The sequence below is a fragment of the Chenopodium album genome, chromosome 8, assembly GCF_948465745.1.
Source record: "Chenopodium album chromosome 8, dcCheAlbu1.1, whole genome shotgun sequence".
NCBI classification, from domain to species: Eukaryota; Viridiplantae; Streptophyta; class Magnoliopsida; order Caryophyllales; family Amaranthaceae; genus Chenopodium; species Chenopodium album.
In genome coordinates this window covers 4,164,283-4,179,923 of record NC_137841.1, presented here as the reverse complement: position 1 = coordinate 4,179,923, position 15,641 = coordinate 4,164,283, and the positions used below count along the sequence as shown (strand labels likewise).

Here is a 15,641-nt window from a genome sequence, read left to right as displayed (position 1 = left end):
AAGAAAATTGAGCAAATTTTGAATTAGGCTCCGATTACCGTCCATGGTAATCGGTTTTGGCCTCCGGGTACCGTGGACGGTTACCGGTTTTGACCTCCGGTTGACCATGGTACCCGGAGCCCAAAACCGGTTAACGTTCACGATAACCGGAGGTTAAAACCGGTTACCGTGGAGCTCCGGTTGATCCTTTATTCTTTTTTCATCAAGCCACCTCGATTACTATCCATTTCTCGTCGACTTTTGCCGTCGTTGTGGATGTGCGGTGTAGAAGATGGTGGTTGATACGGTTGTGGTTGATGGACTAATGTTAGATAATGAAAATGGAAAAAAAAATAGTAAGGGCAAGATTGTCAATTTGCTTGAAATGATGACGATGACGATGGCGATAAATTTAAACAACGGTATTTAACCTCCTATGGATTTGGCCATTTGGGTGATAGCCAAAAAAAAAAAAAAAAAAAAAAAAAAAAAAGAAAAAAGATAGCACATGTGACACAGTTCTGTTGCAGGTAACAAATACTACAATTTTTCCTAAAAAATTCACACCGGCCCTGAAATTCTTTGCTCCCCTGATAACTGAAACCAAGAAAAAAAAAAACCGTAGCAACTTTCAGGGAATCAGAGAGAAAGAGAGCAGAATCCATGGAAAAATTGAAGTCAATAATACCATTGGAGATTAAGAGAAAGATAGAACAAAGTACTACCAATGATCTTCCTTCAACTACTTCATCCCTTCATGATTTCTTCGCTAAATCTTCCCTCTTTCACTCAGTAAGAATTTTTCATCCCAATTTCTTCTGTATTTTTAAATGCTTCTTTTGAATTTTTAATACTAGTAGATTTTAATATATAAATTCATTACTATTTCTGCCATTTATAATTGAAATTTATATTGGGTTTGAAATGTTGTTGAAGATGGTTGAGGATTTGACAAATCCTGAACTGGGGTTTTGTGCCAAGAACAAGGAGACTGCTTTGGAGTTGAAGAACAAGGGAAATGCTTGCTTTTCTTCCTCGGATTACTCCCAAGCTGCTCATTTCTATTCTCAAGTAACAACTTTTTCCCCTTTTGATTTTTTTTTTTTTTTTTTTAGGAAATTAAGTTTATCATACCTTTGATCATAATTATAATAGTATCTGTCTTATGTAGTGCACATAGAGGTAGCCACTAGCTAGTAGATACACCATAAACCATGGCCAGTGGCGATTCCAGGAATTTTTTGTTATGGGTTCGGAGTTTTCAAATGTAAAATAATAAATTTCCTTCATTGTTTATAATTTTGATTTAATTTGACTTTTACGTTATTTACACTCATCTTTGATCGCCTTTTGTGATTTATACTTAAGTTAAAATTTAGCCATGCGGGTTTTTGTTTAAATCGTCTCAATAAATCTCATCACAATATCCATTGAGTATAATTATTACTTAATTATTAGAAATTACTATAAAATATATTCATGATTAGATTTATGTATTGGCAAACAAGATAATGGAACATGTCAAATAACAAAAAACAAAGATAAGTTACCAATTACATAAATTTGGAACGCACTATAGTTACTAAACAAATCCAATGACCAAGTAAAATAAGGGAATAACAATAACATTATAATTTTCAAAGTAAAATTAATTAAATGAAAAGTATAAAGCAACCAAAAACGAAAGATAAGGCTAAACAGCCAAAAAAATGTCAGGGTAAAGGACAGAACCCGCGTCGGTGGTAAGGAGGTGCTTTGTATTGCACACAGGCTTTCACCGCTGATCCATGTCCTCAATTACAAATACTTATGGCCCATAAATTGATATTATATTCTTTCAATTTTTCAAATTTTGCAGAAATTTCAGAATTCCAGTATGGGTTCAGCTGAACCCACTGAACCAATACTGGAATCGCCACTGACCATGGCTAACTTTGCAAGGCTCATTTGAAATTTTTAGTATGAGCAAAAAAAAAAAAAAAAAAAAAAAAAAAAAACTCTTTGGTGCTCCTATTTTTAGATACATTTGGGTGTGCATAAGAATTTTCAGACATTTAAGTTGGGGGTGTTGCTTGATTGCTTGATTTTGATGAGTGTTGAAGCTAGCTTTGATCTTGAGTTTAGATTGCAGTGAAGTTATTTCATTAGCAAAGTTTAAATGAACTAGAAGCTATAAATTGAGGGTTTCTAATTAGTACTTGTATGTAGCATTTTACATGCAAAATGTTATAGAAGGGCATCAATGATTTTCGGGTTTTAGTAAATTTTTAAAAAAATTATTTTGTTAATGTATCATTAAAGATATAAATAACCAAGTGTTTATCTTGGAGATAGTGAAAAAAAGTAATTTAATTCACATTTATAGAATCAAGGGACTAAAAGGCAGTGGACCTAGAACTCTACCCTAAAATAAGGATATGGGTCTGGGTAAGGTATGGGTTTATGTGGTATTGGGTTGGGTAAAGATCTAGGTCCAATGTTTTTAGACCCTACCCATGGACATGCCAAACCCTCCTAAGATTGATTGGATCTTGATGTTGGAATTGATTACATATATGCATTTATGTGAGACTTTGAATTGTAAATCAGTAAATTGACTGGACAAAGATGTTTTGTGTGTGGCTACTACTATACTAGCCCCTCCTTTTAATTGTATGACAATGTCGAATTGATGGTTGGTTATGTATTATTTTTATGTACACTGCGTACGTAAAAGTTAAAACTTCATTGTTGATATTCTCATGTCATTCATTGATTTAATTCTTTTCATTTGATTAGTGGTCAAAGATTGACATGATAATAAAAAATTTTACTTATTTGTGAATAGGAGTATGAATTCAGTATGGTTGAATATGAGTATGCGACATTGTATTTCAGAAGTTAAACCAAGCGTAATTATGCTGGAATCCTCTTTTTTGAAAATTTAATACTTTTATATAGAGAAATTATCTGAGTGAAAAGCTGGTATTTTTCTTTAATCGCTGATAGCTTCTATAGTTTGTGTATTGTTAACTCAATTTTTTTGGTTAATGTGAATTGTAGGCTTTACGTGTTGCTCCAGTTGATGTTTTAGACAAAGGCAACGAGTTGGTTGCAGCTTTGTTTGTGAATCGGGCTTCTTCTTTTCATGTGAGTGTAACTGAATATACTTTTCCATGCTTCATTTCTCGATAAGTTATCATTTTCATGAGAACTGAGTGCATTGCAGTTCCTTGGAGCTTACATTTGATTTTAATCCTGGCTTATGCTACCTACAAAAGAAGTTTTTAAGTTACTGATGGTGTTAGTGTGCTCTTAATTATGTTTTCAAGATGGATATTCTATGTTTAACTGTTCATTGCTTTGAACTACCTACAAAAGATTACATTTGATTTCAATTCTGGCAACTACTTCCTTCATGCTTACATTATTGCAGAAATTGAGTATTTACACATTTACTTGCTACTCTTTGATCATCGATTGTAAATTATTGACAGGGCAGAAAAAGTCTTGTGAGGTTTTTTAGATTCGTTTTGATGTATTCATTTAAATTTATCTTTTATTATTACTATTATTATTTATTACTCATAGGTAATCAAAGATATTAACGGGTAATAAAGTTGTGCGTTGGGATGCTTAAAAACTTAATTGTTGCAATGCTAAAGGAACGGAAGAAGTTTCTTGTGGTATTAAGTCAGCTTTAGTGAGAGGCCATACCTGGACCATTTGTAATGGAGTTTACGAATTATTGTTGCCTCCATTCTAAAGCAAATTAAGATAGAATATCCACAGGATAATAAGGTAAATTAAAATTTTGAAAGAAATTAGGAAAAGAACTCCCAAAACTTCTATTTTTACCCTTGTCCCTTCCAGCAACCATGACCAATCATACCAATCGGGCTACCAATGGGCCCTTCATTGGTAGAATTCCACGTCAGCATTGAAGAACTAAGTAGTTTAGTTGAATCTAAGCTGTCTTGTTCAGAATCATCAATTGCTGAACCTATATAGCATATGCTTCCCTGTTTCCTACTAAGGGGGAATATTTTCGAAAATTGTTTTTGACTGAAGGAGTGTGCAACATGGTACTAAGTCAACGCTTATTTATTTTGCAGTAAGAAACTCCTATGCCTTTCTTTTGTGGGAGGCCGAGGGAGGGGGTTAAACAATTAATGGAATTGGGACAAGGATGTCTCAATATCCAGATAGAGAAAGGTTAATGTAACATAACGTCATTGCTTGCTCTATTTTTGCCCTTCCTTTTCCTTCTACAATATATATTTTCTTATTTCTGAAAATACTGTCAATCGTGCAAACAATAGAATTTTTTGAATTTGCCTCTTATCCCCAGAAAATGAGTCTTTTGGAGGAGTCCCTACGAGATTGCAATCGAGCTCTTTCAATTAGTCCAAGATACGCCAAGGTGAAAACTCTTACCTTTGTTATGGTTGTTGTCTCTAGATCTCTCACTTGAAAGCCTTGTTTCTTTCTCATGTTTTTGAAGAGCTCAGCATGATTGGCTGTTTATTCACTTCGAATTTATTTCAGTGTTTATTGTCAATTTTGTAGCACATGAGTGATGCAATTATGCCATCTGTTATTAATTACACAAGTTCTGTTTTATAAATAATCTCAATAGGAACAACTTCTCTTTCTGTGTATATATTTCACATACAGACACCTCCATAGAATGTTTTCTTGGATGTTAACTTAGAGTTAACTTTCACTTTTATATGGTTGTGAAAGATGAAGTTATATATTGCTATACATTCTTCAATACATTCTGTACCATTTGGAATTGCTATACAATCTTCAATTTGCAATTTCTCTGATTAAGCAATCCATTAATTCAAGTTGCTTAATCTGCTACACATAAAAGAGTAAGTTAATTAATGGATTGCTTAAACAGAGAAATTACTTCATTTTGAATTAATTATTGGCTTAGTGCGAGTTTAGGCATTACACAAACTAGGTAGTGCTTCACAGGAAGTTGTAATGTGAAATGAGAAGTTATGCAGTGATTGAGATACATTCTTGTCATTATCTGAATAGAATACATACTATGATCTTACAATCCTCGTCATTATCATCCTCGATGAGTTAGACTATGATCCTCCTCTGCTTCCATGTTATGTAAGTAATCAAAACTTATAAGAGAACAAAATGGAAAGAGGAAACTTTCAATTTAGCATTAGCATGTTTGCAAAGTTTACTTATAAATGGAAGTGAGTGCTTATTTGATTATTCCTATAACTTTTTTCTTGTGTATACTGTGGAGTTGGGGCCTTGGGGAGAGAAAGGGTGGGAGAAATTGTTTGTTTATGAGAAGTGAGTCTGCACTTACCATATGTTATTATTTGCAAGTGTATTGTTATAAAGTTTAATTTTCTATGAGTTGTGTGCCCCCGGTTTTATGTTTTACATCTTGCTAATTAGTTTCTTGCCTTGCTTATGCAACTTCAAAAGTGTTCCCTTGCAAATATAAATTCCTTTTTGGGTGGAGCATAAATTTGCTTTCGTATAGCTATTGGAGTTCTTATGCCTTGATGTGTGAAGATCTTGGAAAACCAATTTGGATTTATGCCTGGATCGGCTGTAGAGACAATCCATCTTATGAGACAACTAATGGAGATTTATCGAGATAAGAAGAAGGATTTACATATAGTTTTTATTGATTTGAAGAAGACTTATGATAAGGTACAAAGAGAGATTCTTTGGTGGGATTTAACGTGGAAAGGCTTTTCGCGGAAATATATTGACATCATTAAGGACATGTATGAGGGACTTAACACAAGTGTGCTGACCACGGTTGGGAAGACCGAAGAGTTCCCAATTACAATTGGAGTTCATCAAGGTTCTGCACTTGGTCCTTTTCTTTTTGCTATAGTCATGGATGAATTGACGAGTTCAATTCAAGATGATATACCATGGTGCATGATGTTTGCTGATAATATTGTGTTGATTAACGAGACGTAAGTTGAAATTGTGGAGACGAACTTTGGAGTGTCGTGGATTGAAGGTGAGCAGAAGTAAGACGGAGTGTTTAGAATGTAAGTTTAGCGGTGTGGGAAACAATGAGGTTAGGGTAATCACCTTGGATGGGAAGAGTGTTCAAAGTTGTGAGGACCTAGGATCTATTATTCAAAAGGATGGAGGATTGGATAGAGATGTAGCTCATAGGATCAAAGCAGGTTGTTTGAAGTAGAAGAGTGCGACGGGTTTTTTTTATGTGATCTAGGCGTACCCCATAGATTAAAGGGAAAATTCTACCGGACGGCAATAAAGCCTGCTTTGCTATATGATACAAAATGTTAGGCTGTAAAGCATTGCCACGTGCATAAGATGAATGTGGCGGAGATGTGCATGTTGCGATGGATTGCGATGGATGTGTGGTCATACAAAAAAGGATCAGTTGAGTAATGAGATATTAAGGAAGAAAGTAGGGGTTATATCGATTGAGTACAAGATAAGGGGGGAATCACTTAAGATGGTTTGACCATGTAAAAAGGAGACCAAGTGACGCTTTTGTAAGGAGGCTTGAAGAATTGCAAAGTGTTGGGACCGTGAGAGGTAGAGGAAGACCTAAGAAAACTTGGAGGAGGCTGATTAAGAGTGACATGAGTGCTTTGGGGTTAAGGAAAATATGGTGATGGATAGGGCGGTGTGGAGGGAGAAAGTTTGCGTCAACGATGTGTCGTGATTATATTTACTTTCAAACTTTTTTTGTATTTAATTTTATTATTAGCCCACCAATGTTTTATGAACTGTATTGTTTTCCTTTACTAAAGTTTTCTCAAACCTTATGTTTTTTACTTCAACGTTTAAACCACTCTTTTAAATCTTTCTTGAATTTTACTTTTGGTTCTCTTTAAAACTCCCTTAATTTTTTTCTTAAATGTTCTTTCCTTTACTCACCTTTTTGCAAACTCTTTTAAATGATGATTTTGTTATGTCTTTTTCTTTATATCATAAGATTCCTTATTACGATTCATGTTAGCCGACCCTAAACCATTTTGGGACTAAGGCTTTGTTGTTGTATAGCTACTGGAGTTTTCAGCCTATTTTTATTGATGCCTGTTCTTGCCCCCTAATGTTAAAATTACAAAGTATTTGTTTGAAATTTGTTAGACAAGAGATATTACAATTTAGCTTTTAGAATAATTTTGTGAAAAATATTTTTATGTTAGACTATGTAAATGAGAAGAAATAATTGATAATTAACATTCCTTTCTCTCTGTGGTAAAAGATCTGATGTTATTCTAGACTGCTTATCTCTCCTACCCAACCTTTTGTAAGTTTGCTGAAGTTGTAGTTTTGATTTTTTTGTTTATTGGATTTTGCTAATCGTTGCCCTAAGGCTTAGCTTATGGATAGCATTTAATTAATATACTTATCAAAACGATGATAAGCTGGAAATCTATGACTAAATGGCATGTGGTTTTGTGTTCTTCTGTGTTTGCAGTCTTCTTTTAGTCCTTCATTTGCATAGGCATGAGGCTTGAAGGCCTTAATCAAGGGTGGACCTGGAATCAGATTCACTTCATTGATTATAGTTATATCTGAATATATTGTAGGCTTGGTACAGGAGAGGCAAGGTCAACACTTCTTTGTTAAATTATGAAGATGCGATCTGTGACTTGATGGTAGCCTTGGACTTTGAAGGAACTTTAAGTGGAAAGAGACAAATACAAAATGATCTGAAGTTAATGGAAAAGGAAAACAAAATGAAGGCTGAAAATCCCTTTCAAAAGCTCAGCAGACAAGAGCAGCTTGTTATTGGTGAGGGTTTTTAATGCCATTCACATTTCCATTTGTTTTACTTCTGTTGGCTTTTTTTTAAGCTCTTAATTGGCATTTATCTTTCAGAAATCAGTATTGTGCATACTGGCACATTAAAGCTTGTATAGATAATTGATTCGAAGTATAGCCAGTAAACATTTTCACTCCTTTGCCTAAGTGATTTAGTGTGCCTGGTGCCTTTACAAACACTGGTTGTGTAAGAAGTCTTGGTATACCTCTTTTCCATTGCAAGGATTAGGGTCCAAAGATAAGGAATGTTGACAGGTAGTTGTCATGTTACATTTCCCATGTACTTTTTTTTTTTTTAAAGGTATTTTTCTCCAGTATTTGCTGGTTACACTTTGAAAGTGGCTGGGAAGGGTAAGGGATTCCCACCTTCAAAGTGCCCCTGGTGGGGATTGAACCTCCAACCTCAAGGTTGGAAGGTGCTATCCTTTCCACTAGACCAAGATTAACTTGGTAAATTTCCAATTTGCTCTGCACTTGGTTAGAGCAGAATTTGTGTATTTTTATCATGAGACTTCTTTCAATTCTTTGAATGTATTCGTTCTTCATAGGGACTAATTATTATCTGAAATATTAAGGAAATAGGTTTATCCAGAATTATTTGCTATTGCTAGTAGGACATCTTGTATTCTTGCCCTATTAAAGTAGGTGTAATATAAATTTCTTATTAGAAATATAAAAGTAGCCTAACACCCCATAATTCTTGGGATTATTAAGTTTGATCTTCTTGAGCTAGGAATTTCAAGTTATGCTTCTCATATTTTTTTTGTTCTGAATTTACTGCTTCAAGCTAGCATGTTTCATTTTATTGATTTGTCAATTTAGAATTTGTCATCTCATGAGTTGTGAGACCATTTTTTTTTTTTCCTATAGATGAGATGCCGCCAGTGAAGTTGCAGCACGTATCTACTCCAACCAAAGGGAGAGGCATGGCTTCACTGTTTGAGATATCTCCGGCTACTTTAGTTCATAAGGAAGAGCCTTATGCTGCGGTATAGATCTGTTTTGCATTAGAAGATTCTTTTAGCCTCCTTTTTTGTTATGTCTCAAACATTTTTATTGCGACATGTGTAAATGCTCTTTTTTTTTTTCCCCTTTTTTTATAATAAATTTTTTACCTATCCAACTCCTCATGGCTCTAGGTCTCGTTTGATATAAAATCATCAGTAGAAGGAATGATGAAGAATTTTTATATACTTTTTTAATAAATCATAGGCATGTGAGTGTCCATGCTAATAGATAACCATTAAGATTTTTTCATTGTTGATTTCTGTTGCCACTTAATACTTAGTTGTTAATTTATACTCCCTGCGTATTTAAATTAGTGAATGTTTCTCTTGTGCATGTATGCGAATGCAAAACTTTGACTGATAATATCTTCAATTATCAATAAGTAAAAAGTATAACATGAATATTAATAAATTTTTCATTGTGACAATTCCAACAAATACCCTCAAGACTATATTTATTCTTACGTATAAATCACAAACATTCGTCAAAGTGAATTAGATGTATAGCGCAAAAGGTCAAAATGATTCACTTATTTATATGTGGAGGAAGTACAATGGGAAGGGGTTGCTGTTTATATTCTGTTAAAAATTGTCTGATATGCACGTTTCACAGATCATATTGAAGAACTTCAGAGACACACATTGTCATTTTTGTTTCAGTGAACTACCAGCAGACAATATTCCCTGTACATCATGCTCAATACCACTGTACTGCTCTGATCGTTGCCAACTTCAGTCAGGAGGACAGGTATTAAGGAAACGTGTAACAAACAATGAAAGTGATGATATTCTTTCTGGTGAATCTTTCAAATACTTCCTAAAGGTGACTTCAGATAGTCATTTGGATCCAGGCATAGAGTGCTTTACTGAACATGGACATGAATGTCGTGGTGTGAATTGGCCTGTTGTGTTGCCAACCCAGGTGGTATTAGCTGGTCGGATTATGATGAAGTTGGTAGAACTAAAAGAGGATTCAAAAGATTTGGTATCCACTCAACTTGTCTTGTAAACGATTTATTTCTTTGATTTATTCTTGTTTAACCTGCATGATTAAAGGTTTGGTACGTGATGTCAGCTCACCTTTTAAACAGGACCTTTTTCATAATTATGTACATCTCCCTCCAGAAAGCAAAGTGGAGTTGCATGTATACTCAATCGTGCTGCTTTACTGCCTTCACTCGTATTATAGATCTAAATTCAAGCTGCAAGGAGCTATTTTTGCAAAGGTCTGTCTCTATCTTTTAAAGCAACCCCACCCTTTCCTTCCCCAACTGCTAAGAAACTATGCATATGCATGAGCTTAAAGCCATATAAGTTGAGTGTTGCCTTATCGCATAAGCTTCTATGTATTGCTTGATTACTTATTTTGTGAATGTGGCAAGAATTACGAGTTGCTGAGAAAGATCGTGTCTACTTGTAATTAGGATTAACACCATTTCTATCCTTGTTTTCGAACCTTCATCGGTCCATGGAATACTGGGAATGAGAATTCTGAGATTTGACCACATAAGATTTGTCTTGAAAAGTTGAATGAACATAAAAGTGGAATTTATTTTAATTTCTCTTTGAACTCATATCTTGGATCACTTGGAAAATTTGAAATGTGATAATGGTATGATAGCTATATCAATGCAAGTCAATTGCTTGTCTGAACGGATTTGAATTTCTTTCTATTTTCTTTGTTGTATGCATAGTCAAAGATTTTAACAGCCTCAATGCTTTTGCAGGTCATCATTCTTATTTCTCAAATAAAAGTCAATTCCATGGCAATTGTTCGTATGAAATCTTTAGATGTATCTAATCCATCGAAGCAATCAGGAAATTTGTCCTTACCTGGAGATAGCATGACAAGCAATCTTGAGCAGGTGTTCTTTTCATTTTCACAAGTGTATTTTAAGTTACCTGACATGTTCCATCATTTGATTTGAACATTGAAGATATTGATATCTATGGGAGATTCAGAAATTTAAAAAAAGGGTGTCAAGTGTCAACACTTAATTTTATGGGTTGTGGCCCATATTTTGAATGCTGCAAGGATCAGTCATGTAAATGTTAAGGCTTATATATTATTTTTCATCAAATCTCGCCTACTTTCATAATTTCATTTCCACCTGTCAAGCAATTTTATTTTATTTTTTTACTGTAGCTATATTGCCAACTTTGGTGCTAAGCAGAAGATAGAGCTGGCAAATAACTTGGGTCAGTTGTTAAGTGAGGTTTGTGTTCCTGTGTGTGTCAGTAGTAAACAAGGATGGAAAGCCTCCAATTTCATTTATTTAACAGGTAGAAATTAAAACCCTAATCCTATTCGAGTTTATAGCTGGATTTTGACTCTCCTTTGACCCATTTAGTCACTGTTATTTTATAGATCAAATGAACTACAATAAATTTTAAAATTGTTGAATAACTATTGTAAATAGGTAATAATGTTCATAGGTATATACATAGGCACAATCTTTTGTCTAATTTTCTTTCATTAATATGAAGTTTTGGAATATTTTTATATAAAAGCACTAAACAAATCAATAACAGGTTTTTTTTTGGCTGGGTATATTATGTATTACCTTCCCCATACATAATAAATATTTGAGGAAGAGTGTGGTATGAGGAGAGACCATTTTCTATATGTTTTTTTTATCGTTTATCTGTGTATATTGGAGTACACTATCCACGCAAAACCAAATTCATACTTTATCAATATGAAACTAATGAATTTGATACTAATCTGGCTGTACCATTTGTTCTTAAATCTTAGGCGAGAGTTGGTCAAGCAATATACCTATCTGGCAGTATGTTCAACCATTCCTGCATGCCTAATGTCCATGCATACTTCATTTCTCGTACACTTTTGATTAGGGCCACAGAATATGTGCCCAGTGGATGTCCATTGGAGATGTCTTATGGACCACAGGTACTATTTTTATCATCCTTTTTTGGATACACTCAGACTGCTTGTTGACATTATGCTTTGATTTATATGTCCTCTTAGAAATTCTAGGTTCTTGATTTTCTTTCATGCAGTATTGCAAAAGGTTGTGGTTTCTCTGCTTATAGAATTATATATATTCTTTCAATATTTACCTCTTTTGTAATAACTGATTGCAACACATGTTTGCAGGTTGGGCAGTGGGATTACAGAAACCGACAGCAATTTCTACTAGACAGATATACATTTAAGTGTCAATGCAATGGTTGTACTAGACCTAATCTTCCAGATCTTGTCTTAAATGCTTTCCGGTGTGCTAAAGTTAATTGCTCTGGTGTGGTTCTTGATGACACTATGGTGGAGTATGCAAAACATAGATATTGTCATATACAAGAGACACCTAAAGATCACAGTACAGAGCATCAACGAGAGGTATGTGGAAGATCCATAAAAGTATGAAACACTGAATGTTGTCTTATTGAGTGATGAAAAGTATCTATGCAATTAAATGTCGATGAGAACAAAACACAAAAATGTCCAAAAGGTGTTGACCAGCTTGATGTACTGCCAAACTCGTGGTTCAAAGTAACAGAATGGACTAGTCTGGAATTTGAACTCAAAGCCTTGGAATCATGTTGACTTCGTAAAAAAATCAAATAGCCCTTTGTTTAACATGGAGATTTCTGGAAACTGAGACAAAAAAACTGTCCTCATTCAACAAATTAACCAAGTATATGTTCATCATCACCTGTGGGCCCAATTAAGTTCTTAAGTAGGAAAGCCTGTAGTTTCAACTTCTTCACAGTTTGTGTAATTTTTTCAAGATTTAGTAAAATTTTAACTTAATGGTATCTTATGGATCAAAATACCAATGTTATATAGTGTGCTTCACTTCTTAGGGAATATTGTCGTCGCTTTCTCTGACTGTTTGATATGCTATACATTGGACCATGCTTACTATTACTAGTTTCTTGCAGAATTTCTAATTCTTTGTTTGACCTTTATATGAAGGTTGAAAAGTTGATGCATGATGAGATTAAGAACGTTGCTTGCCTCATATCTGAACATAGTAATCACTACCCTGAGATTCAGTCTGGACGTTGCCTGAAATGTGGTTCCCCTAATGACCTGAAGTATCTGCGTGCAACAGCTGATGAAGCTGATACATATTTTCGAAGGTATAACCTTAAGAGAGAGGGAAGCAATGCCTTGTAGGCTTGTAGCACAAATGTTAAACTATCCACTTTTTTCTGACTATCCACAAATGTTATATTTGGGGTGTGGGTTTCTAGTTTGCAGGAAGCTGTAATTTCAAATGAGGTTTCTGCTAGTCTCTTGTCAAATGCTTTGAGTTCCCTTAATGATCTGAAATCTGCGCTTCATTCATATAACAAGAAACTTGCGGAGGTAATATTTACTGCTTTATTCATAGAGAATGCCTCAACTGATCCTGCCCTTGTATTTAGGGTCTCTCTACTACTAAATTGCATGGTTCAATTTAGAAACCATTCTGGCCTGACCTGACCTTACTGTTTTGGAATCCTGATTGAAGGGATAGCATTATCCACTACGGCAGGAGAAAAAATGATTAGAGAATCATTTGCTTCACCTCTTGCCCATTACAACTCATGCTTAGTTTGTGCAATAAGGATATTTGCAGAAAAATTGGAAATTTGCTAGTATATAGTTTACTGCGAATACAACAGCATCAAAGTCAATACATAATTTATATAATTGATTTTTTGTAGGCTGAAGATATTCTTGCTGAGGCATTTTGTTCAGTTGGGGAGATGCAACAAGCAATTTATCACTGTACAATATCCATTCAGGTGAATTTGCTTTTATCAGGCTTTTTCTATGTGCACTCGTGTATTTATTGTATTTGTTTCTGCTGAATAGCTATATGCCTATACATGCTTGTGATTTTGAGTTTGAATAACTTAGTGGCCAAGCAGACATTCATCACTTGGTTTGCAAAATAAAATACCATGAATGTCATTGTTTGCATAACTCCTCAATCTCCTTCCTGCGGAGAGTAAATATAACATTCCCTTGCCACTTTGTTTGACCTTTTATTCCACTTAGGTCTCTCGCAAAATGTTTTATAGTCTAAAGCAATTGAGAAGTTTGCAAATTCCTTGGGAAGCTCTATATGTTATACTGAGTAGAAAGTTTTTATATTGTATATTAAGCAAAGTAAAGCGCATATATTGGACCAAGAGGGAACAGATTTAGGGCCTATTTGGTAATTGTCAGTTTTGGTTTTTGTGAACGATGTGAAAATTACTTTTCATACTGTGTTCATAAAAATAAAATTGCTCCTGACATCAGAATATCATCTAAACTCTAATAAACTGACCTCTGTACTTTTCTTCCCACAGATTTTAAAGAAGCTTTACAGTCCTGGTCACATTGCCGTTGGAAATGAGCTTGTAAAGCTATCATCACTTCAGCTAGCTTTGGGTGATGCTACTGCTGCTGTAGATACTGTACGTCAGATGGATACAATATTCTCAGACTACTGTGGGAAGCAGGCAGTGCTGATGTTTCCATATCTGAAATACCTTAAAGGGGAGGTGGTTCACAAGCTTGCTGATGGAAGAAAGTCATGATACATCAAATTGCATACTCATAGGAAAGTACTGGATTACTCAGTTTATGCTGCTGCTATCTTTTTTTTTTTTTTTTTTTTTTTTTTTTTTTTTTTTTTTTTTTTTTTTTTTTTTTCATGCTGGGGGCGGAGATGGGGAGAGACGTGGATAAGATTGGTGCATATGACCTTAGTTCATATGGGAATATCGGTTGAGTAATCCAAACAGTTTCTTTTAAATTGCAGTGCAGTCTGCAATCTGCATACTTAAAAGTTTTGTGTAAATGTGTGAATAGAAGCACACTACGATTTACGTAGGCCTGTAAAGCACCAGACAAACTAACTAAAATTGATGTAGGATGATTGTTTAACTCTGTAGTACACAACGCATCAGCAATGGTAATGGAGGAGGAATTGGTTTGGGAATATCGAATACGGGATGGTGATAGATTGTCACAATCTGACAGCCAAACCTCCCAAATTTTGAGTTTACAAAGTGTTTTAACTTGAGCTACACTAAGGTGGGATAATCTAAGGCACATACCTGATAGTGAAATGGGATAATCTAAGGCACATACCTGATAGTGGAATATATATTCCCCCTAACACGGTATATTCGTAATTTTCGAACATTTTTTATAATGAGAATAAACATATGTTGGTGAGGGGGTTGCTTCTTGCTAGTACAGGGAAAGGAGTGGCAGGCAGAGAAAGATGCGCATAAGAGCAAGGCGCCAATGTCCATTTTGGGTGGGCACAATAGAACCAAAACTTACGAAGGTAGCCATTGAGGAATTTCTTGTTGGTAGCCACTAGATTATGAAATTAAAAAATATATATTGTTGTTATAAAAAACAATAATAGAGAAAGTACATTAGTGGGGTCATTCTTAGAAAAATAATGCAAGGAGTATTTTATTTATAAAAAAAAATTATAGATTGTGAAGAGTATTCACAAAATTACTTCCTTCGTTTTTTTAGTGCTTTATGGAGAATTTTTGCACTATTTACTAAACATAATGACCAATGTTTGTGAATTATACCTAAGAAAAATACAGTTTTATGAATACTTGTTAGAATTGTCTCAATAAGTAGATAATTAATATCCTATTGTTATAATTTATACTCGTAGTTAATTAAAATTAAAGATATTATATTATTAGTTAAAGTTTTGCATCGACATGCATGTCATGTGTCACTATGGGACACTTAAAAAATGGAGTAGTTATTTTATTTATATCATTACCAACTAAGTGTTAGCTCACTTAAGTTTTTTACCCTCTAACGGTAGAGATTTGGGGTTTGAATCCAACCAAATAATATCATTATCAACAAAGTATTAACCCACTTAA

General features: G+C 34.4%; 1 protein-coding gene across 3 annotated transcripts; it reads left to right on the top strand.

Annotated features, from left to right (window-relative positions):
* The first annotated feature begins 538 nt into the window (after nt 1-538).
* Nucleotides 539-15,116, top strand: LOC145641629 (histone-lysine N-methyltransferase ASHR1-like). Of its 3 annotated transcripts, XM_081692487.1 has the most exons (16): nt 539-771; nt 916-1,050; nt 3,022-3,108; nt 4,310-4,381; nt 7,533-7,737; nt 8,638-8,756; nt 9,388-9,522; nt 9,598-9,759; nt 9,866-10,000; nt 10,502-10,639; nt 11,530-11,685; nt 11,893-12,132; nt 12,712-12,878; nt 12,993-13,107; nt 13,449-13,529; nt 14,082-15,116. In XM_081692487.1, the coding sequence occupies exons 1-16, from the start codon at nt 643-645 to the stop codon at nt 14,310-14,312; spliced, it is 2,307 nt and encodes a 768-aa protein (XP_081548613.1). In that variant the 5' UTR covers nt 539-642; the 3' UTR covers nt 14,313-15,116. The 3 variants fall into 3 exon arrangements, with proteins under 3 accessions (XP_081548613.1, XP_081548612.1, XP_081548614.1); XM_081692486.1 differs by having other exon boundaries at nt 9,388-9,759; XM_081692488.1 differs by lacking the exons at nt 539-771; nt 916-1,050; nt 3,022-3,108 and having other exon boundaries at nt 4,336-4,381; nt 7,421-7,737; nt 9,388-9,759.
* Nucleotides 15,117-15,641: the final 525 nt, after the last annotated feature.